The sequence below is a fragment of the Zonotrichia leucophrys genome, chromosome 2 (genome assembly GCF_028769735.1).
Source record: "Zonotrichia leucophrys gambelii isolate GWCS_2022_RI chromosome 2, RI_Zleu_2.0, whole genome shotgun sequence".
In the NCBI taxonomy this organism is placed as follows: Eukaryota; Metazoa; Chordata; class Aves; order Passeriformes; family Passerellidae; genus Zonotrichia; species Zonotrichia leucophrys.
In genome coordinates, this window is record NC_088171.1 from 152,847,672 (window position 1) to 152,872,476 (window position 24,805).

Below are 24,805 nucleotides of genomic sequence, written 5' to 3' on the forward strand. Positions count from 1 at the left end.
CCTGTGAGCTCTGGCCCCCTCCAGAGCTCCTGCCCAGCCCCAGGAGCTGAAATGGAGCAGGGAAGTGCCACAGCTGGGGGAGAACAGCTGGAGAACAGCTGGACTCCAAAAGGAACCAACAGACCCAAAAGGACAGAGAACAGAGAACAAAGAACAAGGGGCAATTCACTCCAGCCCCAGTATAAACCCAGTAATGGGCAATGACTGCAAAGGGAAAATCTAAAAATCTCTTTAAGTTCATTTAACTTTCAAAGGCTCAACTGAGCTGTAGCACCTCATGCCGTGGGATGGACAGAGGGATCAAAGATATTGAAAAGTTCAGAGATAAATAAGGAATATGAATGTCAAGGGATAAAAGGTAATATTTATATGAATTATTTATATAGACAAAAATCATCAGATAAATAAGGAATACGAATGTCAAGGGATAAGAAGTAATGTTTATAAAGAAAAAATCATCAGAGGTTGTGACAGTGCTCGCAGAAGTCTAAAAATAAAAAAAACCCCAAAAATAGAACTCTATGTTTCAAAAAGTTTAATTTATTATTTTATAATATATACTATATATATTATATAGTATATAATATAAATATATTAATATATATTTATGATGTATATTATACTAAAACTATACTAAAAAAAATCATCAAAAAACTGACTAAAAATAATAAAAAAAAAAGAATAACAAAAACCTGTGACTCGGACAAAGAGTTTGAGCCAGCTGACTGTGACTATTAATTAAAAACAACTACATAAAACCAATCACAGATCTATTTGTTACATTCCACAACAACAAATAATTACTGTTTACATTTTATTCCTGAAGCCTCTCAGCTTCTCAAAGAGAAAAATCCTAAAAAAAAGGATTGTTCAAAAAGTATCATAACTACAAGAAGCTACAAAAGCAAAGATTCTTCCCGTTGCAGAGGGAAAGCCTCAGGCAAGGAGCTGCAGCAGGATCCTGAGGGCAGGGTCACCCAGAAGGGGCTGTAGCAGGATCCCTCCAGCTCCTGGCCAGCAGCTCTCCAGGCTCACAGGGAGAACCAGGCATCCTCTGCAGGCCTGGTTTACAGACACAAACCCTGATCCTCCATTTCTCACCATACCAGGCTCATGCAGAAAGAACCAGGCATCCTCTGCAGGCCTGGTTTACAGACACAAACCCTGATCCTCCATTTCTCACCATACCAGGCTCATGCAGAAAGAACCAGGCATCCTCTGCAGGCCTGGGCAGTCCTGGTTCACAGACCCAAACCGTGATCCTCCATTTCTCACCACACCAGGCATCCCCTGCAGGCCTTGGCAGCCCTGGTTTAATAACCCAAACTCTGACTCCTCCATTTCTCACCACACCAGGCACCCTCTGCAGGCCTGGGCAGCCCTGGTTTACAGATCCAAACCTTGATCCTTCATTTCTAACCAGGCTCACACAGAGAGAACCAGGCATCCCCTGCAGGCCTGGGCAGCCCTGGTTTAATAACCCAAATCCCAACTCCTCCATTTCTCACCACACCAGGCTCACACAGAGAACCAGGCATCCTCTGCAGCCCTGGTTTACAGACTCAAACTCTGATCCTCCATTTCTTACCACTCCAGGCTCACACAGAGAGCCAGGCATCCCCTGCAGGCCTGGGCAGCCCTGGTTTACAGACCCAAACCCTGATCCTCCATTTCTAACCACACCAGGCTCACACAGAGACCCAGGCATCCTCTGCAGGCCTGGTTTACAGACCCAAACCCTGATCCTCCATTTCTAACCAGACACCAGTTGCCAGAATCAAAGAATCTCTGTGCAAGGCACTGGTCCAAAAAGACCATTCCCAAAATCTCACAGCCACATGTTGTAGGCCCTCCCCATCACCCTGCAATTAAGCTGTCCCTCAGAGCTCATTTAGAGCAGCTAATTACCCTTCCGGCTCTCTGGGACACTCCGAAGGAGGCAGTTGCTCTCTGGTGGGTCCCCTCCACCCTGACAGGGTCACTCCAGGATGGAAACTGCCCTCAGCCACCTCTGTCCTGCACCCCTGCCCTTCCCACACCCCCTGTCCTGGGGGCAGTCTCACCTGAGGATTGCTGGGAGAATAGGGGGATTCTCGCCTGGAATTTCCTGCACCAGACTCGCCCACGGGAGCCTGAAAGAGAGAAAACAAAGCTCAGGACAGAGCTCCAGTGTTACTGCATGGCAGGAGGGGTCTGTGCAGCCCAGGGGCTTGGGACACCCTGCACATCCAGGGATATGAAAAATGCGTATTTTACGGCTGGCTTTTCGCAAATATTAAAATGAATATTATATTCATAATATTAATTGTTGTTGTGTTAGAAAGTAATGCTGTATTAAATCTCTTAAGTACTGTGTTAAATATAGTTTTAGGTTATAACAAAATGTTAAAATACAAACGATGCTATGCAGGATACTTTTTTTTAAAGAAAGGACTCGCAGCGAGTTAGCAGCCACAGGACACCTGAATCTTTCAGAGAGAAAGAATTCATTGCTCCATTTTCAGAAGAAATGAACTTCCTCCCACCTCAAAGGCGCTGTCAGGATTCAGAGGAAGAAACTGACACTGACCAGACAGAATCCTGTGTTTGAATGGAATTTATGCATCATGGATGAGGTGTATGAATATGCAACAGGCTGTTGCTTTTAAGGGTTAATCCTCTGTTAACGGACATCCTTTTCGGGCTTATTTTGCCCAGAAAAGATACTCGGACTGTCCGTAACTCTTTGTCTTTATTGTCTCATATTGTCCTAATTCAAATTGTCCAAATTATTACTACTCTAATTGTATTACTATTTTTATAACCATTTTATTGCTATTAAACTTCTAAAATTTTAAAAACAAGCGACTGGCGTTTTTCACAAGGGAGCAAGGCTAGCAGGGCCCAGCAGCAGCTGGCACATGCCAGAAAGCACCAGGAGCAGCGAGGGAATGAGGTTAAACACCGGGATCACACCCCAACTGGATCGGGTTACAGCCTCGGCATTCCCAGGAATCCTCCTCCCTGACTCCCCCAGCCCTCACAGGCAGGGTCAGCTCCAGGAAAAGCTCCTGGGCACAGACACGGAGCAAAGAAAGCCTGGCTGCAGGAGACAGGGCTCCCCTGGCTCCCAAAGGAACCTCTGACACTGAGGCTCAGCTGCCAGCAGCTGAACAGAGAGCAGCATCCCAGGAACCACCTGCACTGCAGGCAGAATTCAAGAGAGCAGCACCCCAGGAACCACCTGCACTGCAGAGAGCAGCATCCCAGGAACCACCTGCACTGCAGGGAGCAGCATCCCAGGAACCACCTGCACTGCAGAGAGCAGCACCCCAGGAATCACCTGCACTGCAGGGAGCAGCACCCCAGGAATCACCTGCACTGCAGGGAGCAGCATCCCAGGAACCACCTGCACTGCAGAGAGCAGCATCCCAGGAACCACCTGCACTGCAGAGAGCAGCATCCCAGGAACCACCTGCACTGCAGAGAGCAGCACCCCAGGAACCACCTGCACTGCAGGGAGCAGCACTGCAGTAACCACCTGCACTGCAGAGAGCAGCATCCAGGAACCACCTGCACTGCAGAGAGCAGCACTGCAGGAACCACCTGCACTGCAGAGAGCAGCATCCAGGAACCACCTGCACTGCAGGAGCACCATCCCAGGAACCACCTGCACTGCAGAGAGCAGCACCCAGGAACCACCTGCACTGCAGAGAGCAGCATCCCAGGAACCACCTGCACTGCAGAGAGCAGAATTCAAGAGAGCAGCATCCCAGGAACCACCTGCACTGCAGAGAGCAGCACCCCAGGAATCACCTGCACTCCCACTGCAGCACCAGCAGCACCTTTCACAAGGATTTCTAATGCCTCAAGGTAGAGGCAGGTCATTTGGGATTTAGGGAACTATTCAGGCAAACCTACAGCTCCCAGTCACTAATACCACGCACATGGCCAGTTGGATAAAATCAATATTTTGACACACCAAGCCTGAAGTTTATACTGGAGCACAGATTTCAGATATCTTGCTCTAAGCTCACCTGGCTACACACCTGAGAAATTCCTAGCAAGGAACTAAACCACCTCCAAGATCACTAGAGCTGAGGATTGGGTTGGTTCATCTGCTGTCTATGGGGCTGTTTATGTGGGGCTGCTTTGCTTTTCAGACTTCCCAAAAGGCTTCAAAAGGAAGAAGGAGAGAGCAGCGTGGTGCTCATCTGGAGGGTGCTATCTTTGGGTCCAGTCCCTGTTCCACCACGGGTTCCCTGTGCAACAGCAGGAATGTCAAACACAGATTTCCCAGGACAGAAAGCAAAGCTCTCCCCTGGAATTCCCAAGTCTTGATCTAGTGAGTGGAGGAGCAGCTCCTGGGCTCTGGATCTACTGTAGTTTGCAGATCTTCTCCTCTCTAAGGACGCTTAGGGCCAGAGACAGAAGTGTGGCACCAGCACTGATCCCCAGCAGTGTTTTACAGATGTTCTCCAGATGTTTCCACAGGGCAGAGGAGGGCTGTGGCACCAGCCCTGATCCCCAGCAGTGTTTTACAGATGTTCTCCAGATGTTTCCACAGGGCAGAGGAGGGCTGTGGCACCAGCCCTGATCCCCAGCAGTGCTGCCAGCCGGGCAGGCAGGGACAGCACAGCTCCCAGGCAGACCCCAGGGGACAGCAGGGAGGTCACAGATGCCATCCTGTCCCCACACCCCAGCACCAGGGTGTGTGTTAGCAGCCAGGGGATGGCCTGGTGGCTCTGGGGACCCATCAGGTGGCACATTAGGGGGGCACACAGGGCAGGGACCGGCCCGCGGGCGCCGTGCTGCCCGGTGCCAGGGTTTAGTAGGGAGCAGTGGCCAGGCTGTGTCAGTGCATGCCACACACCACACGCTGCTTGCCTTGGAGTGCAGGCTGGTCTTCAGCACGCCCCCCCGGCCGTAGCCCAGGGGAGGCCCCCCCAGGCCAGCCCTGCCCCTGCGGTTGGCCACCACAAAGGGGTTCTCACTGAAGGGGATGGGCTGCGAGTCGATCAGACACTCGGGCGTCTCTGGCAGCTGCTCCTGGGGCAGGGGGCAGCCCTCGGGCTCCTGCTGCTGTGCCTGGGGCTGCTGGGGAGGCGTGGGGGGCCGGGGGGGCCCGGCTGTGCCCGCTGCCGGCTCCGGGGACGCTGCCCGGCCGTGCCATGCCTGTGAGCACAGCACGGCACAGTCACCCTCCATGCTGCAGCTGGGCTGGGGGCACTCAACAGGCTGAGAGGAAACACAAGGGTCACACAGAAACGAGGAGAACACAGAGAAGAGGAGCAGAGAGAAAAGAGAACAGCTGCTGAGGGACAGGGGAGAGAATTCCAGTGCTAACGCCCGCACGGCATCCCGACCCTCTCCTGCTCTGCCACCAACCTGTGACCCTCAGTGTCACTCGTGGAGAGGAGCCTGCTGTGCACACACAGCCTAGGGGGCTGACAGGCTGCATTGCTTCCACTCATACACCTCCCTGCTCCCACACACACACCTTCCTGCAGCTGCTCCCAGCCAAACCCACCTCCAGCACCTGCACAAGCACATGTGACCCTGTACGAGCACCTGTGACCCTGTATGAGCACCTGTGACCCTCAGTGTCACTCGTGGAGAGGAGCCTGCTGTGCACACACAGCCCAGGGAGCTGACAGGCTGCATTGCTTCCACTCATACACCTCCCTGCAGCTGCTCCCAGCCAAACCCACCTCCAGCACCTGTACAAGCACCTGTGACCCTGCACAAGCACCCGTGACCCTCAGTGCCACTCGTGGAGAGGAGCCTGCTGTGCACAGACAGCTTAGAGAGCTGACAGGCTGCATTGCTCCCACTCAGAAACCTCCCTGCAGCTGCTCCCAGCCAAACCCACCTCCAGCACCTGTACAAGCACCTGTGACCCTCAGTGTCACTCCAGGGGGCTGACAGGCTGCCCTGCTCCACTCACACACCTCCCTGCAGCTGCTCCCCAGCCAAACCCACCTCCAACACCTGCACAAGCACATGCTCCCCCCTCGCCTCAGCACACAGAACCACAGAACCTTCAGCTGGGGCTGGGAGGCACCTCTGAGATCCTCCAGTTCAATCCCCACTTCACTGAGCCCCACCACACATGGCCCAGCCTCTGCTGCCACCCCAGTGCTGCCACAGGGTCACTCCCACCACACCTGCCCAGGTGAACATGCTATAAGGGCCCCAGGGCTCCCAGCATCCCCAAACACCAGAGCCCCTGTGGGTGGCCCTTGCTGATGGCAGGGCTGAGGCAGCCCCAGCTCTGTCCAGGCTCAATTCCCACAGCCCCAGTGACGCCCTGGCCCTTCCCCTCAGTGCCACAGAAGAGAGTTTGTTACCCCAAACACCAGAGCCTTCCTCAGGGGAGCAGGGACAGGCAGAGAGCAGAGCCCAAAGCTTCCATCCGAGCGCCTCCAGGGAGCACAAAGACCTCTCCTGCTCAGAGTGAATTCCTCAGCTCCTGTGTCATGGCAGGGCTCCCCAAAATAGCTCTCAGGGCTGGGCTGCTGACTACAATGGCAGCTGGGAGGCTCAGGAATTTGGGAGGCCCTCCCCTAACCCCCAGCCCAGCCTCTGTGGCTGGCACAGCCCTGCCTCATATCGTGTTTCCTCACCAGTGCTACCCTGGGACACTCTGCTGTGATTTCTCAGTGTAAAACCCTGCTTTTAGCTCCTTTTCCCCTGAGTGCCATCCTGCCTGATGGTCAGAGGGAGCCTCAGTCCCTGCTTTGTTCCTGGGCCCAGCTGGATCTGTGTCTCCCTGGAAGCTCCAGCTCCTGCATGTCCTGGTGATGGATTCCTCACTCCCTGGCCTCTCCAGGGCTATTCCTGTGTCCCTGGAAGCTCCAGCTCCTGCTGCAGAATGTCCTGGTGATGGATTCCTCACTGCCCAGCCTCTCCAGGGCTATTCCTGTCAGACAAGCCACGGTTTCTATTTTGGGTGAGCAAGAATTTGGGCAATGCAGGGAGCTTTCCCAGCTTGCAGACAGAACAGGCACGTGCTACCCTGCATCCTCCCTGGCACTGAAAGAAAGCCAGTCTTAAATCTCTGAACAAGGGAGAAAAAGGAATCAATGGTAAGAAACTGAAGAGAAATAGAACAGGCACGTGCTACCCTGCATCCTCCTTGGCACTGAAAGAAATCCAGTCTTAAATCTCTGAACAAGGGAGAAAAAGGAATCAGTGGCAAGAAACTGAAGAGAAAGAGATTCAGAAGAGAAAGTACAGGTTGCTAATTAACTCATCATGGGGACCTGGTATTGAGACATGCCAAGGCTTCTCCATCCCTCATAGCCCAGAAAGCAAAACTAGACTCTGATGGTTTTGCTGTGATCAGCCCCTCAGGGGCCTGGCTTTCATTCCTGTTCAATGCAGAGGTCAGAGGCTGCAGCAGCTCTTTGATTTCTGTCAGGGAAATGTCAGGGCCTCAGAATCCAAGGATGGTTTGGGTGGGAAGGGACCTGAAAGCTCAGATTGTTCCAGCCCTGCCATGGCAGGGACACCTTCTGCTGGACCAGGCTGCTCCAAGCCCATCCAACCTGGCCTGGGGCACTGCCAGGGATCCAGGGGCAGCCACAGCTTCTCTCCAGGGGTGTGTAACTGGGCTAAGTGAATCTCCTATTGATGTTCCTGATAAATATCCTAATTAATCAATCCTAATAAATTGTTGAAATCAGGGGCCGGGTGTGCCCCATCCCCACTGGGACACCTGGAAGCTCCCAATAAATGTCTGGTTTTTACTTTACTGTTCTAACACTGTTGCAAGGGGTTTTTGTTTTTTTTTTTCTTTTGATTATAAACAACAAGGGGATGAGAGAATCAGAGCAGGAATTGTAATCCCAGAATCCCAGAACATTCTGAGTTGAAAAGGACACACAGGATCATCGAAGTGATGTCTGTACTGCATGGCCAAAGAGCATCCCCCAAACCAGCATTCCCATGCTGCTTCTGATGGGAATTTTCAGTTTGGCTTGTAAGGGTGGACAAAGAGAAAGGGCATCTCATCAGCCTGTGTTAAATCCTGCTCACAAAGGGCCTCAGATGCAGCAGCACAGGTGGATCCAGGACAGACAACCACTGCTGCCTTCCCTGGTGGCTGCTCTGGGGGAAGCCTCCTGACCAACTCCACCATAGCTGCAGTGGTCAGTGGGGAGATCCACACCTCCTGTTCCATGGGGGACAGATGGACCTGCACCTTCTCCTGCTGCACAGCAAGAGCAGCTCCCTGCAGATCCCTGTGGGGCACAGGGGAACAGGAACAGCTCCCTGCAGATCCCTGTGGGGCACAGGGGAACAGGAACAGCTCCCTGCAGATCCCTGTGGGGCACAGGGGAACAGGAACAGCTCCCTCCAGATCCCTGTGGGGCACAGGAGCAGCTCCCTGCAGATCCCTGTGGGGCACAGGGGAACAGGAACAGCTCCCTGCAGATCCCTCACAGGGAGGACAGGAACCCTGCAGATCCCTCACAGAAAGATGTGCAGCAGTTAAAGACACCCAGGTACTGCTCAGAGGAGAACACCTGAGTGAGAACCGCCCTGGAGACAGGAAGGAGGAGAAAACTGCAATAGGAACAGGACAGGAGCACCAGTCACCTGGAGGAGGCTGCCCAGATGTCAGAACTCAGCACATCCCTCTGGGTGTCCAGAGTTGCTGGGACCCCTGCCAAGGGGCTCAGAGACCCCGGCACACAGCCCAGAGCACCTGTGGGTTTGATTTTGACCCTTGGAGCAAGTTACCAGCTTTGTATGAAGACCTGAAAGCCACAAAAGTTTAAGTAGTGTAATAATAAAATTATCACTAGGTGAAAAAGTAGATTTTGGGATTTTTAGAATAGGGGTTTTGGGGACAAGATGGAGGGACTTGGGTGTGTCCAGCCTTTTTCTTCTTCTTCTCTACCTCTGTCTTCTGCTGTGATGTTGGCACTTTGGGATTGGTTTAGAATAGAAATTCACTGTCTAACATAGGTGATAGGTATTGGGAATTAAGTGTAAATATGTTATATGTAGTTTGTAGTATAAAAGGACAGCACCACCTCAGGGGTAGTCAGAGGGCCTGTGGCTGCCCTGCTAAAAAGACCTCGACTGGGCAGAAAGAAAATTTTATAGATAAGAATTAATAAACAATCTCAAGACCGAAAACTGAAGAGTCCAGACTCGTTCTTCAGCCGCGTGGGCCAAAGCAGAGACATCCTGCACATCTCGGGGCAGCAATTATCAAACATCTACCTGAGATTCCAGTGGTCCCCTAACAGAACAGGGCAGCTCCTGAAGGAGCACCAGCCCCTCCTTTCCCCAGGACCAGGCAGATTTCCTTTTCCAACCAGAGCAACAACAGGGCTGGTGACAGCTGGGCCCACACAGGCCCCTTTGGCTGGGACCCTCCCTGCAATGGGACATTTTTAGAAGCCCCCACGGCCCTGTGCCCGGCCCCACATTCCCGTGCCTGACGTTCCCAGGCTGACCCCCCTGGCAGGCACAGCCCCAGAGCTGCTCTGCTCTGCACCACCCTGGGCTGTCCTGCATGGACCCAGAGCTGCTCTGCACCACCCTGGGCTGTCCTGCATGGACCCAGAGCTGCTCTGCACCACCCTGGGCTGTCCTGCATGGACCCAGAGCTGCTCTGCACCACCCTGAGCTGTCCTGCATGGACCCAGAGCTGTCCTGCATGGACCCAGAGCTGTCCTGCATGGACCCAGAGCTGCTCTGCACCACCCTGGGCTGTCCTGCATGGACCCAGAGCTGTCCTGCATGGACCCAGAGCTGCTCTGCACCACCCTGGGCTGTCCTGCATGGACCCAGAGCTGCTCTGCACCACCCTGAGCTGTCCTGCATGGACCCAGAGCTGCTCTGCACCACCCTGAGCTGTCCTGCATGGACCCAGAGCTGCTCTGCACCACCCTGGGCTGTCCTGCATGGACCCAGAGCTGCTCTGCACCACCCTGGGCTGTCCTGCATGGACCCAGAGCTGCTCTGCACCACCCTGGGCTGTCCTGCATGGACCCAGAGCTGTCCTGCATGGACCCAGAGCTGCTCTGCACCACCCTGAGCTGTCCTGCATGGACCCAGCTGCTGCTGGGGCTGACTCTGCCCTCTTCCAGCTCCTGAGTTACACTCAGAGATGCTAATAATAAACCTTTTCCTGATACTGCTGTGCTGTGTGAACAGCAGCAGGGAAAAACCCAAAGCTGGGAAGGGTGGGGAGAAAAGGAGGCAGAGCTGGAGCCAAAGCAGAGCTGTCACTGGAGTAACAGAGGGAAGAGAACAGGAGAGGAAAGGAGGAAGACTGGGGATGTGTGAAGGAGCAGGCAGAAACCCAGCAGAATGGGTGTGATGCAGGAAAGATAAAAGAAAAGATGGAGAGATGAAATTTCAAAGAGCACAGGAGAGAGGTAAGCCTGTAATCTGTGAACTTTGTGAAATCTGGAATTTCTCTTGGCCACTGCCAATGAGGGACTGCCAGGCAGGGCCCAGGACAGGAATGCCCAGGGCAGGAGTCACAATCACAACAGGATACAGGAGCCACAGGGCTCGGCCAGGACACAACCACAGCCAGAACCACAGCCATGACACAACCACAGCCATGAAACACAACCACAGCCACGACACACAACCACAGCCAGAACCACAGCCATGACACACAACCACAGCCATTACACACAACCACAGCCAGAACCACAGCCATGACACACAACCACAGCCAGAACCACAGCCATGACACACATCCACAGGCACTACACACAACCACAGCCAGAACCACAGCCATGACACACAACCACAGCCACGACACACAACCACAGCCATGACACACAACCACAGCCACGATCACAGCCACGACACACAACCACAGCCACACACACAACCACAGCTAGAACCACAGCCATGACACACAACCACAGCCACACACACAACCACAGCTAGAACCACAGCCATGACACACAACCACAGCCATGACACACAACCACAGCAGAACCACAGCCATGACACACAACCACAGCCAGAACCACAGCCAACACACAACCACAGCCAGAACCACAGCCATGACACACAACCACAGCCACGACACACAACCACAGCCATGACACACAACCACAGCCACGATCACAGCCACGACACACAACCACAGCCACGACACACAACCACAGCCATTACACACAACCACAGCCACGACACACAACCACAGCCAGAACCACAGCCACACACACAACCACAGCTAGAACCACAGCCATGACACACAACCACAGCCACACACACAACCACAGCCAGAACCACAGCCATGACACACATCCACAGGCACTACACACAACCACAGCCAGAACCACAGCCACAACCACAGCCAGAACCACAGCCAGAACCACACAGAACCACAGCCAGAACCACAGCCATGACACACAACCACAGCCACACACACAACCACAGCCAGAACACAGCCATGACACACAACCACAGCCACAATCACAGCCATGACACACAACCACAGCCACAATCACAGCCATGACACACAACCACAGCCACGACACACAACCACAGCCATTACACACAACCACAGCCACGACACACAACCACAGCCAGAACCACAGCCACGACACACAACCACAGCCAGAACCACAGCCATGACACACAACCACAGCCAGAACCACAGCCACACACACACAACCACAGCCAGAACCACAGCCATGACACACATCCACAGGCACTACACACAACCACAGCCAGAACCACAGCCATGACACACAACCACAGCCACGACACACAACCACAGCCAGAACCACAGCCATGACACACAACCACAGCCAGAACCACAGCCACACACACACAACCACAGCCAGAACCACAGCCATGACACACAACCACGACACACAACCACAGCCAGAACCACAGCCATGACACACAACCACAGCCACGACACACAACCACAGCCACACACACAACCACAGCCAGAACCACAGCCATGACACACAACCACAGCCAGAACCACAGCCACACACACACAACCACAGCCAGAACCACAGCCATGACACACAACCACGACACACAACCACAGCCACAGCCCCCTCCCTCCTGCAGCCTGGGGGAACCCTGGCTGTGACAGAGCCTCAGGGCAGCCTGGGCTGGAAGGGACCCTGAGAGCAGCCAGTGCCACCCCTGCCATGGCCAGGGACACTCCCACCAGAGCACCAGGGGTAGACACTTCCACTGAATGGATGGCTCCAAGCACTGTCCAACCTGGCCTCAAACATTTTCTATGTTCAATACTTTCAGTTTCAGCACCCTCATTGTTCCCCTTTCCTAAACACCATGCCACAATGGACTCACAACTGAGCTGTGCACACAGCACTGCCATCACTGTGTGGGGAAGGATCTTTCTCTCCCTCCTTGGCAGCTCTTGGGAGCCTCTTCCTTCCACAACAAATCCCTGCACTCTCTCACCCACATCCCCTTCTCTGCCACCAGACTGTTCTCTCTGCCTTGCTCCCAACTCTGCTTTTTGCAGCTTCTCAAACTGTGCCACTTCCCTTCCCAAAAGGCAAAGCTGCCTGGTTACTGCTCATTTTCTCATTCCCATCTTCCTTTTGCAGCTCTGCTTCAGTGCCTGAGGCCCCACAGCTCTGCTGCCCAGTTTTCCTCTGTCACCTCTGTGAGAGTCTGTCTGAATTTTCCCTCATCTGCCTCACGATCATCATTGGGGGACCACTGAAGAGAAGATCCCCTCATCTTAAATCTCTGGCTCCAAAGGAGAAAGTCATGTGCCTGAGACCTGAGAGCACAGTGCTAAGCCATTGTTTACATAGGTGTTGTTTGCTGGATGCTACACTGAGCCCAATGAGAATAAGAAGGGGCACTGTGCCATTTTTGCAACAATAGCAGCTCTGGAAGCTGTCCCACCTCTCAGCCTGGCTGGATTTCTCCTGAGTTTCAGGTGGTCTCCCACAGAAGCCCCTCACCTGTTTTACAACCACCATGACAGACAGACTGAGATGTAAGGAGCCTCTCCACCAAGGTCTGGGAGACTGAAAACCCCATGTGAAAAGGCCCCTCTGCTCCTTCCAAGGCCTGAGACATGGAACCCCCAGCCCGGGGAGGTGTATGTGGGGGACCAAAGCTGACCAAAGCGAGATGTTTGCCTGCAGGTTGTGACCACTGGACCAAGAACACAATGGTTCTCGTTTACTGCTGAGAACATAGACTACCTGTTACATCTGTTCCTTATTGTATCTGTTCCCCCCCCATCCTTACAATTTCCAATAGTTATCATAATAAAATCCTCTGGGGTAGCTGGAAATTTTGAGATCTCCTCAGCGTAACAGGCGGATCCTCGACTGGACTGGACCAAAGGACTTTGTCCCTACGTTTAGTAGCTCTATCCCCCTCTCTCTCTTCTCTCCCTTAATCTCTCTATGGCATTTTGCTGTGGTCATTCAATAAAGGTGCACTTGTTTTGATTATCACTGCAAACCCCCTGTGCCGTGTTGGTTCTTTTTGCACCCTGAGATCACCCCACGAGCCATCACAAACCCGTCCGTAAGGATGGATCATGACACCCTCCCACAGCCTGGCACAGGAGGAGGGCAGGTGATGGAGGGACCACGGCCTGCCCTGTTGGGAATCACACCCACACCTCCACAGCCCCTCTCCTGTTGGGAATCACATCCCCACAGCCCCTCAGTGTCCCCCCCTCCAGAGCCCCCCAAGGACCCCACTCACAGCACGGTTGCCTCTCTGCAGGCCACTGCTGGGCAGAGCTGCCAGGGTTCTGTAGTCCAGGCGCAGGGGCTCGCTGGGGACGTTCTGCAGAGGGGGAAAAAACCAGAAACAGGTCAGGCCCAAAGGCAATTAAATCAATGAGAAAAAGCAACGAAAACGGAACCACCCCAGTAATAACCCAGGTCTTATCTCAAACTCATCAGAGCTCCCACTGCCTGGAAAAAGAGCTGGAATTGTTCAAAGTACAACCACGTGAGCTCATGGCAGGAGCCAGGCTTGAGAAACCCCACGGAGAATGTGTCCCTGTGCACCCACTGCTGCTCAGATCCCTGCACTCCTCCTGCCCCATTTCCACCTCCTGATGAGGCAGAGAACCTGCCATCCCCACCTGTTTGCTCCAACAGCACCTGGAATGATGGACCTGGACACGTGTAAGAATGCACGCCTGCAATTCCTCTACAGCTCCTTTTCCCAGCCTTACCTCACACTCACTGCACAACTTTGTTCCATTCTGCTAACCCTAAAGAGAAGCCCAGGTTTCTAACCCAGCCCATTTTCCTCAATCCCTCACACATTTCTTCAGTTCCCCCAAAGCCACATCCTCTCAGGGGAGGGAGTGGAGAACACAAGCTCCTCGGAACAAACTCTTTTTGGGGACTTCTCCAGCCTTCCAGCCTAGTCGCAGACATCTTTTATGAAAAATCCTTTCCTTAGGATTTTTCCTCCTGAGAAGCTGAGAGGCCTCAGGAAAAAAATGTAAACATTGGTTATCTGCTGCTGTGGAATGCAACAGGTGCATCTGTGATTGGTCTCATGTGGTTGTTTCTAATTAATGGCCAATCACAGTCAGCTGGCTTGGGCACAGGGCCTGCGACACAAACCTTTGTTATCATTCTTTCTGATTCTATTCTTAGCTTAGCCAGCCTTCTGAGAAAACCTTTTCTTCTATTATTTTAGTACAGTTTCAATGTAATATATATAATAAAATAATAAATCAAGCCTTCTGAGACATGGAGTCAGATCCTTGTCTCTTCCCTCATCCTGGACCCCTGTGAGCACCATCACAGCCTAGCTGCAGCCCTTTCCTGGCCTCTCAGCCCTTCCCCTCAGGTGCTGCTCACCTCTGCTTCCTCCTCAAGCTGCTGCGTGGCCGCCTCCCGCTCCCTACGCATCCGCTCCTTCCGTGGGACGGACAGACAGACAGACAGGCAGGGCCAGGGCAGAGAGGAGAGAGAGGCACAGAGGTCACACAGCTGGGCAGGGCTGCTCAGGGGACACAGGGACAGTGCCAGCACCACAAGAGAGGCAGCAGGAACTCAACACTGGCACTGGGTAGGGAGCAGCTGGAATTGGGAGCTGTTATTGCCAGAGGAAAGGACAGGCACAGAACAAGAACATCTGAGTGAACAGGGGAGAGGGAGAGCAGGTGTCCCCAGGATCCTCTGAGGGACAATTCTGGGCAAGTGAGAGAGTTACTGTGTCCCCAGGATCCTCTGAGGGACAATCCTGGGGAACTGAGAGAACTACTGTGTCCTCAAGCAAATCCACACCAAGGGAGAGGAGAAATTTGCTTACTGCTGGAATGTCACAGACAACTTTTATGAAAAATCTTTTTTTTAGGATTTTTTTCCTCATGAGAAGCTGTGAGGCCTCAGGAAAAAAATGTAAACAATGGTTATCTGCTGCTGTGGAATGCAACAGGTGCATCTGTGATTGGTCTCATGTAGTTGTTTGTAATTAATGGCCAGTCACAGTCAGCTGGCTTGAGCCCGAGCCACAAACCTTTGTTATCATTCTTTTCTATTCTATTATTAGCCAGCCTTCTGACGAGAACCTTTTCTTCTATTCTTTTAGTATAGTTTTAATGTAATATATATCATAAAATAATAAATCAAGCCTTCTGAAACATGGAGTCAATATTCTCATCTCTTCCCTCATCCAAGAACCCCTGTGAACACAGTCACACTGGAAGAGACACCTTGCTGGAAAAGCAAATCTACAACAAGGGAGAGGAGGAGTTTGCTCACTGCTGCAAGAGACACCTTGCTGGAGCACAGGCAGAACAGGCTGGGAGGGAATGGAAAAGCAAAACCACAGAGCACAGGCCTTGCTGGTTCACAGCACCACAGACACAATGACGCAAACACATCCAAAGGGACAGAAATGCCTTGGCTCAGCACTGCAGGGGCATTAGGGAGTGACCAGGGACTCATCCCAAAAGCCCCAGCCACGGACTGCTCCAGGCTGCAGCAGGAAGGGAACGGGCAGGGCTTGTCCTAAGGACTGATTCTGGCACGGATATTTCTGTGACGTGTCCCCTGGCAGCTCTGGGCACAGCCAGGCCTGGGGACAGCACAGCAGCACCTTCTCCTGTCCATGGAGCCCTCCCAGCTGCTCTCCCCAAGCAGGAACCAGATGGTCCAGAAGCTCCTGACCCTGGGAGGATGGGAGGCAGCTCAGAGGGACCAACCAAAAATTCTGCTGAGCACCTGGGCCCTGTTCTTTAACAGATTCCAAGCACTACAGATTCCCACTGCCCCACACCACCCCGTGAGCTCCAAGCAAGGACAAGCAGCCTGAGAAGTCATTAATGCTCTGGAGGATCCCAGCTCCCAAAAGGATATTGAGGGATGTTCAAGGTAAAGTTTACGCTGGAGGATCCCAGCTCCCAAAAGGATATTGAGGGATGTTCAAGGTAAAGTTTATTCTGGAGGATCACAGCTCCCAAAAGGACATTGAGGGATGCTCAAGGTAAAGTTTACTCTGGAGGATCACAGCTCCCAAAAGGATATTGAGGGATGTTCAAGGTAAAGTTTACTATGGAGGATCACAGCTCCCAAAAGGATATTGAGGGATGTTCAAGGTAAAGTTTACTATGGAGGATCCCAACTCCCAAAAGGATATTGAGGGATGTTTAAGGTAAAGTTTACTCTGGAGGATCACAGCTCCCTAAAGGACATTGTGAGATATTTAAGGTAAAGTTTATTCTGGAGGATCCCAACTCCCAAAAGGACATTGAGGGATGCTCAAGATAAAGTTTACTCTGGAGGATCCCAGCTCCCAAAAGGATATTGAGGGATGTTCAAGATAAGTTTACTCTGGGGGATCCCAGTCTCCAAAAGGATATGAGGGTGTTCAAGGTAAAGTTTCTTGGAGGATCCCAGCTCCCAAAAGGATATTGAGGATGTTAAGTAAAGTTACTCTGGAGATCCAGCTCCAAAGGATATTGAGGGATGTTTAAGGTAAAGTTTATTCTGGAGGATCCCAACTCCCAAAAGGACATTGAGGGATGCTCAAGATAAAGTTTATTCTGAATCTGGTTATGCTTGTTTTGGCCAAGAGTCCTCTGCAGGGTGAGGGCTCCAGGTGACACTAATGTGGGGTGTGACTCTTCTCTGAGGTCACATTCTGAGGAGTGACAGGAGCACCAGTCAGCCCAGATGGAGCTGTGGCTCCAAATTCCCACAAATTCGTGGCTCCAAATCCATCTCTGACAATAGCTGGGGGGAATCTGAATTAAGACTAAAACACAACAGATAAAATACAGCCACAGAGGCAGGAAGGAGCAGCAGGAATCAGTCCATAGAGACTCAGAGTCACCGACACTTCTACTAGAAACCGGATTATCACAGAACTGGAGGCAGGAGGTGCCAGCAGAGAATGGGTTTGAAAACTTCCACCACGAGTAGAGCAAAGGAGCAAAGGCATAATTCCTCCAGTTACTCAGTTCACAGCTTGCTGTGGGCTGCAGACACGTTTGGCCTCCATTGCTCTTGTGCAAGAATGAACATGAAACATTGAAGGGCAAGAAAAACACTCCAAAAATGGGGACAGAAATTACAGGGATCTGGCACTGGGACAGGAACTTCCTTCAGTATTCCAATGGCCACCACGGAGTGCTGGCTCCACCACTGGGACAAATTTAATCACCAAAACCAGTTTTACAGACATAATCCCAGGTTCAAGGTTTAAAAGACCCAGCAGAAAAACGTCTTTGCTCAGGGGCCTCAAGATTCCAGGGAGCCTGGAGCATCCATTGCTGCCTCCTCCTGGCACACCAAGGGAAGGGGCACCAAAATACATCAGCTTTTTTTTTAAAAATTAGATATGGCCAAGGCTACTTCAGCAATCACAAAAGTTTCTCTAGTTTTTTTTTTTTGACCCAAGCGTTTTTAAGTAATCTCAATATAAATTTTGGCAAAGTCTTTCTCTACTTGAATCTGGACAAATGGCACCTGCTCAGCCCCAGCATCAGAATTTGGGGCCACACCTGCTATATTCACAGGAGTTAGGAATGCTGATACTGACCCGCAGCATCACCTGAACTCTCCTTGGACTTATTTCAATCCACATATCCATATTCAAATCCATATTAAATGGATTTCAATCCACATATCCGTATTCAAATCCATATTAAATGGATTTCAATCCATATATCCATATTCAAATCCATATACTGCCCACATCAGAAGTGGCAGGAATATCCTTTGCTCAGACAGAAACACCATGAAATCAGGTTTGCTGAAACCACACCAAACCACACTGAGCTCCTTCCCAGGCAAGGAAGGAGACATTTTACAGGAAAAATCTAAATCTGATCTGAACTGCCTTTGCTTTGGGCTCAGCCAAGAGCATTACTGAGGTCCCTCCTACCCAAATTAGTCAGGATGGTTTGGGTGGGATGAGACCCTCCAGGGCCATCGTGTCCAGTCCCTGCAGTGAGGGACATCCTCAGCTGGACCAGGCTGAGGGTCACTCTGTGAGGTCACTCCACTTCCACCCAGAGCTGCCAACCTCACCCTGCTCCTGGGGGCAGCAAATGGGAACGAGCTCAGGAACTGCAGACAGAGCCCAGGGAAACTTCAGGGGCATCTGAACCTGGAACCTGACCAAAATGTACACACACCTCTGCCAGCAGAGCAGATCCCCCATTGACAACACTGAAAAATTCCATTTTCCCTCTCCTTCCAGTGACTCTGACTGGATAAATTACTGTTTTAAGAGGGATGACTGGAAACTCTACGTCCTCAAGAGGCTTGAGTCTGCTGATCTATTATTGTGAAATTATCCTGTGAAATTCTCTTTCTGTGCAGGGCTGAGCCAGTGGGCAGAGACACAAAACTCTCACAGCAAAGCAGAGAAATGGCCATGTGAACTGAGGAGCACAAAGCTGTTTGTGACCAACAGCATCACTTCTGCACTCAGAGCAGCTCAGAGCTGTGTGTTTCACCTTTGCTCACAAAACCTCTGTCAGTCACAGGGTGACTGATTAAATTTGGGATTCCAAGCTCATTGGCCATTGTTCTGGAAGCTGCAGCTTGGCCAGGAGGTACCAGCAAGTTACAAGGGTGTAACCTTGTTCCTGTTACCACAGGAACATCACCAGAGAAGGATGGACCACAGGAACATCACCAGAGAGGTGCACAGGGAGGTGCAGCACAGCCTAAAAGCAGCCAGAGCTACAGAGCAATGCACCACAGAGAGGGAATGCCCAGAAATCCACCCCATGGCACTGCCAAGGGGGCAGAGACCCAGAATGGCCATGGCATTGACACCAGGGCAGAGCTCTGGAGCTGCCCATGGCACTGACAGTGGGGCAGAGATCCAGAGCTGCACTGACAATGGGACAGAGCTCTGGAGCTCCCCAGGCACTACAGTGGAGCAGAGAGATAACCTGTGACACCTTCCTTGGGACCCACAGGCTGGGCAGAGCCACTGCCACAAACACATTCTGCTACACACATGATCTCTCACCACTTTCTCCACTTCTTCTCTCTCCCACTGAGTGGCTTCTCTCACCATTTCCATCTCCTAGGAGAGAGCAGAGTTAGAGCCAGCTCAGCCCATGCTCTCTCCACACCTGCAGCACCTGGAACCTCACCAAGGTGTCACAGTCCCGTCCTAGAGTGTTCCTGATCCTTGTGCTGGGCCCTGCTGATCCCAGGCCATGCCCACAGCACTCTGCAGGCTGCATGCACCAGGGGAGACACCAGACTTGCAGAAAGTGCTCCCACACCCACCTTCTGCAGGATCTCCAGCTCCTCGGGGCTCAGGTCCCGGTCGATGGAGGAGATGCTCTCCAGGCTGTTCTTGCGCCCGATGCCGGCAGCAAAAGGGTTGGCAATGATTCCTGGGGACATCTGCAGAGCAAAGAGCACATCATCACACCCCATGATTCCTGGGGACATCTGCAGAGCAAACAGCAGGTCACCATACCTGGTGGGAGCCACAGAATTCATCCCAGAAACTCCCCATTCCAGCCTCCCACACACAGAGTGCCAAGCAAGCCAGACACAGAACTCTTCCAACAACCTGAAACCTTATTCCATAGAACCCCAGACTTGTTTGGGTTGGAAGTATAAATAGGTACCAGCATCTCCCATCTAAATCCCACACTTCTACAGCTGGCACCCAGGGTTGCTGGGATCCATGCTGACACAGCTGGCACTCAGGGTTGCTGGGATCCATGGTGATACAGCTGGCACCCATGCTGCTACAGCTGGCACCCAGCCTCACTGGGATCCAGGCTGGCACCCAGCCTCACTGGGATCCACTGTGATACAGCTGGCACCCAGCCTCACTGGGATCCATGCTGCTGTAGCTGGCACCCAGCCTCACTGGGATCCAGGCTGGCACCCAGCCTCACTGGGATCCATGCTGACACAGCTGGCACCCAGCCTCACTGGGATCCATGCTGACACAGCTGGCACCCATGCTGCTATAGCTGGCACCCAGCCCCACTGTGACCCCCGTGGGCACCCTGGCAGCCCCAGCCCTGCCCCGCAGCCTCACTGGGATCCAGGCTGTTGTAACTGGCACCCAGCCTCACTGGGATCCATGCTGACACAGCTGACACCCAGTCTCACTAGGATCCAGGTTAGCACCCAGCCTCACTGGGATCCATGCTGACACAGCTGGCACCCATGCTGCTATAGCTGGCACCCAGCCCCACTGTGACCCCCGTGGGCACCCTGGCAGCCCCAGCCGTGCCCCGCAGCCTCACTGGGATCCAGGCTGGCACCCAGCCCCACTGGGATCCAGGTTAGCACCCAGTCTAACTGGGATCCATGCTGACACAGCTGGCACCCATGCTGCTATAGCTGGCACCCAGCCCTGCTGTGACCCCCGTGGGCACCCTGGCAGCCCCAGCCCTGCCCCGCAGCCTCACCTCGATGGCCGCAGCCGCCCTGGGGTCGAAGCCGTCGCACACCAGCACGAGCAGCGCGTCGCCCACGGCGCGCAGCACCTGCACGGCCTCGGTGTGCGTCATGCCCAGCAGGCTCTGGTGGTTCACCTCCAGGATCCTCATCCCCACCTGCAGCCGCCCGTCCCGCGCTGCCGCCCCCGAGGAGCTCACCTGCAACACACCGGGTGTTGGGGAGGAGGAAAGCTTGACAGGAAAGTCTCACAGATGTGTGTGTGCTCAGCAGAAAGATATTTAAATGTTGAGTCTGAATAGAGATGGAAGCAAGTTTTGATATAGAAGAAAAGAATTGCTGAGCCAGTCTTACTGGATAACCAATGAGGCAAAGGGTGTGTTAGTTAGAAGGGGTTTTTAAGGCTTAGAGCAAAGGATAAACCCACCTCAAAGAAGAAGATATTTTTACAAAGCAGAAAGACAGCACAGGCAAACAAGCCTGCCAATGTAGAAGAAAGGTCTCAGAATTTTCCACTGCAAGAAAACTGAAAAACAACTTCTAGCTTAAACTGTAATGTACTGACTTTTAGTGACTGGAGAATAGTAACAAGAATATGGTAATTACAGTAGTTATGACAGGTTATACATAAAAGTTAAGGTATAGATTGGTTCTACTGTATCAAGATGCTCAGCAAAGAAAAGTATCTAATGTATTGTAACCAAAAGAAAAGTATATAATGCATTGTAACCTAAACCAAAGGGTGTCCAGGCCTGCCTGCAGCTGGAGCTGACCGCTGTAGGCACAGCTCTGTCACCCACAACCCTGGGCTGCTGTAACCTCTTGGATGGAATAAACTGCATTTTGTACACAATAAACTGCATTTTGTCTACCATAAACTGCATTTTGGAGAGCCCCCTGGAGTCCTGCATCTCTCACTCAGGCTCTTACACCAGGGGCCACTGCAGCAGCTCAGAGGGGACACGAGAGCCTGGGGACAGGGAGGGGTGACAGCACACACAGGGAACGGAAACAACAGCCTGCAGCTGCAAGGCAGGGGAGGATCTGCAGGTACTGTGGAGAGGGCAGAGCAGGAAGAACCTGTACAGGCTGATGGAGGTGTGGAAGAATCCTTTGTGTGAGGTAAAAAAAGGTGAATTTGAAATTTGTTGTCCGAACATGAACTACCATCTCAAGTGCCTTCAATCCAGATGCAGAGAAACCACAACTGGTACCCCATAGACAGAACGTATGAAAAGCATGCATGCTGTAATAAAAACAGCTTGAAGCCTTCTGAAGAAGCCTTCCTGGTTCCATGTAACCAAGGAAAGAGGCGGGTGAGAAGGAAAAGCTGCCACATCATGATGAATCTCATGGAAAGAGAAATCATTTTGTGGTGGGAGAGAGACACAATGGAAATGCAAATGAAGACAAACTAAGGAGAAAGGAGGCAGAGATCAGACATGCAAAGAGGAAGAGGAGGAAAAGCACCACTTTGTCTCCTGGTTACTGCAAATATCCAGGGAAAAGCAGAGGCAGGGAAACCCCTCCAGACAGAACAGGTAGGAGAGGTTCAGGGGAGGAACACAGCTCAAGGGAGAACAGGGAAATTCAGGATTTTGGTTCTCTGCAGGCTAAAACAGCAAGTATTGGGAAAAACAGGGAGGGGAGATGGGGTAAACTAACTCTGTGCCATGGCTAAACTGTGAACCTTCCACCCCAAATCCTGTAATGTGGCAGGAGAGAAAACCAGACCCAACTACTCAAAATAACTGCCAGTTAGAATAATCCCAGGTTTTCTTTTCCTTACAAATGTCCCACGTGAACGTGCAACTGTCATTCTGAAAGAGGGAATTTATTATTTTATCTTTAGAACTCAGATAAAACAGTTACAGCCACATAACAACAAATGCTGAATGTTCCCTTGCCTTAGCAGCAGCTAATTATCAATTATCAGGGCTGACTGCCAATTATGGAGTGTCTTCAGCCATGAGGATAACTCACATCAGTTTCTACCCCAAAAAAACAGCTGAAGAGGGAATCAGTGACAATGAAGTGAACACCCAGAGTCCTCTTTGTCAGCAGCCAGACCAAAATGACACCACTTATTGCAGAGCTCTGCTGCCAGCAAAGAAAAAGCAATAAAAACTTTTTGGAAAGGGTTTGGGAGAAGCATAAAGTGATAAGCATAAGCTGAACAAGAAAACGTGCAATTTCTGGAGGAAAACTGATGTGAGAATTTTGTGTGACATAAGCAGTCACCTAAAAAAGGAACAAAGTCACACAGACAGTGCATGGCACAGGAGAAAAGGACAGGAATTCCTGGTGCTTTCCATGGAAGGAGGAAAGAGCCTGCATGTCTGAGTGGCAGGAAGAGACAGGCACAGGGGGACCAACAGGAATGTGGGGACAAGGAAAGATGCGTAGGTTTGCCCTATAGGAAAAAACACAAGACAAGAAACAAAGCAAAATAAAGGCAAGCAGGAAATGAAATGAGAAACTGTGAAGCTGTTGTAGAGGAGGAAATATGCAAGGACAAAGACTTGTCTCCTTTGCTGGAGGGAGAATCCCCAGAATGGTGCACCAGTGAAGGATTTGTCTCCTTTGCTGGAGGGAGAATCTCCAGAATGGTGCACCAGTGAAGGATTTGTCTCCTTTGCTGGAGGGAGAATCTCCAGAATGGTGCAGGAGTGAGGGATTTGTCTCCTTTGCTGGAGGGAGAATCTCCAGGATGGTGAACCAGTGAAGGATTTGTCTCCTTTGCTGGAGGGAAAATCTCCAGGATGGTGCACCAGTGAAAGCTGAGAGCTTTCCAGCAGCTCCCCAGGGTTCACCCTTCTCCCTGCAGAGGTGCTGCTCTGGTACCTTGGAGATGAAGATGCCTTCATCAGTGGGATCAAACGGATTGCCAGCGTGGCCCTTGGCTCCACCCCGAATGCTGATGCCCAGCTTCTCTCCTGGAGCCTTTTCAATGCAAATTTCCTGGAAACACAGAAAAAACTCCTTGTTTGTGGGCCAAGTTCAGCTTGGTCACTCCTTGGAGTGACCACAGCTCTAAATGCCCTGAAAAGGGCCTGAATTAACCCCATCCTCATTTGGCAGTTTATTCTTGTTGGGGAGGACCTGCCCTTTTCTGTTCCCTGATGACAGAGTCCCACAGCCATGACAAGAGATCCTCAGCACAACCCAGCTGGAGACACTTAAAAGTGACTGGATTCTGCCAAAGGAGTGGTGCCTCAGGTTCAGCTTTTATATTTTTCACATTCTGTGCTGCTTTAGAGCGTGGATCTGGGTTTCATATTAAGGGATGGTGACCTCTGTGCACAGAGCAGGGAGACAAAACAATTCCTGCTCCAGCTGGGCACCAAGGACAAATGATCCAAATCTCAGCCCCAAGAGCACAAACACCGTGGGCTGGAGAGAGAAAAACAAGAAGGATGGGACTTCATGTGCCAAAACTGTAATTGGACAATTGACTCCAATATGCTAATGGACCAAAACTTACAGAAGTACGAGACCCTGTGACCGGTTATCCCTTTTTTTTGTGAAAAAATTTTTGGGTTCATCTTGGGTGTAGCCCTGGCTGGGCTCCTGTGCTGCCCAAGGTGGTTCTATTGAGGTCTCCAGATAAATCCCTACTTTAGCTCCATCCAGCCTCTGTTCTAGGCCAGCCTTCACAAGGTATTGGGAGCAGGAAATCCCAGGAGTCTGGCTGTATTCTACCCCAGACCTCCCCCAGGTAAGAACTGCCCCAGAACCCCACTGTGACTGTCCCCAGTGCCCTGGCTAAGGCATCAGGAGCAGGAGATCCCAGCCAGGAGTCTGGCTGTATTCTACCCCAGACCTCCCCCAGGTAAGAACAGCCCCAGAGCCCTGCCTAAGGCATCAGGAGCAGGAAATCCCAGTAGTCTGACTGTATCCTACCCCAGACCTGCCCCAGACAAGAACTGCCCCAAAACTCTGCTGTGCCTGCCCCA

At 51.9% G+C, this 24,805-nt stretch overlaps 1 protein-coding gene across 16 annotated transcripts in view; it reads right to left on the reverse strand.

Moving 5' to 3' along the window:
- The window catches only part of SCRIB (scribble planar cell polarity protein), a 134,452-nt gene that overhangs the window by 30,143 nt on the left and 79,504 nt on the right, over positions 1 to 24,805 (reverse strand). For 7 of the 16 annotated variants that reach the window (XM_064706822.1, XM_064706816.1, XM_064706817.1 and 4 more), the window contains 7 exons: positions 23,694 to 23,810; positions 20,861 to 21,049; positions 19,713 to 19,832; positions 19,447 to 19,503; positions 14,814 to 14,870; positions 13,693 to 13,776; positions 2,064 to 2,132 (listed from right to left, as the gene is read on the reverse strand). In XM_064706822.1, coding sequence (XP_064562892.1) covers positions 2,064 to 2,132; positions 13,693 to 13,776; positions 14,814 to 14,870; positions 19,447 to 19,503; positions 19,713 to 19,832; positions 20,861 to 21,049; positions 23,694 to 23,810 — 693 coding nt within the window. Of the gene's footprint in view, positions 1 to 2,063; positions 2,133 to 4,866; positions 5,218 to 13,692; positions 13,777 to 14,813; positions 14,871 to 19,446; positions 19,504 to 19,712; positions 19,833 to 20,860; positions 21,050 to 23,693; positions 23,811 to 24,805 lie in introns of all 16 variants that reach the window. The other 9 variants (XM_064706821.1, XM_064706833.1, XM_064706824.1 and 6 more) reach the window with 6 other exon arrangements.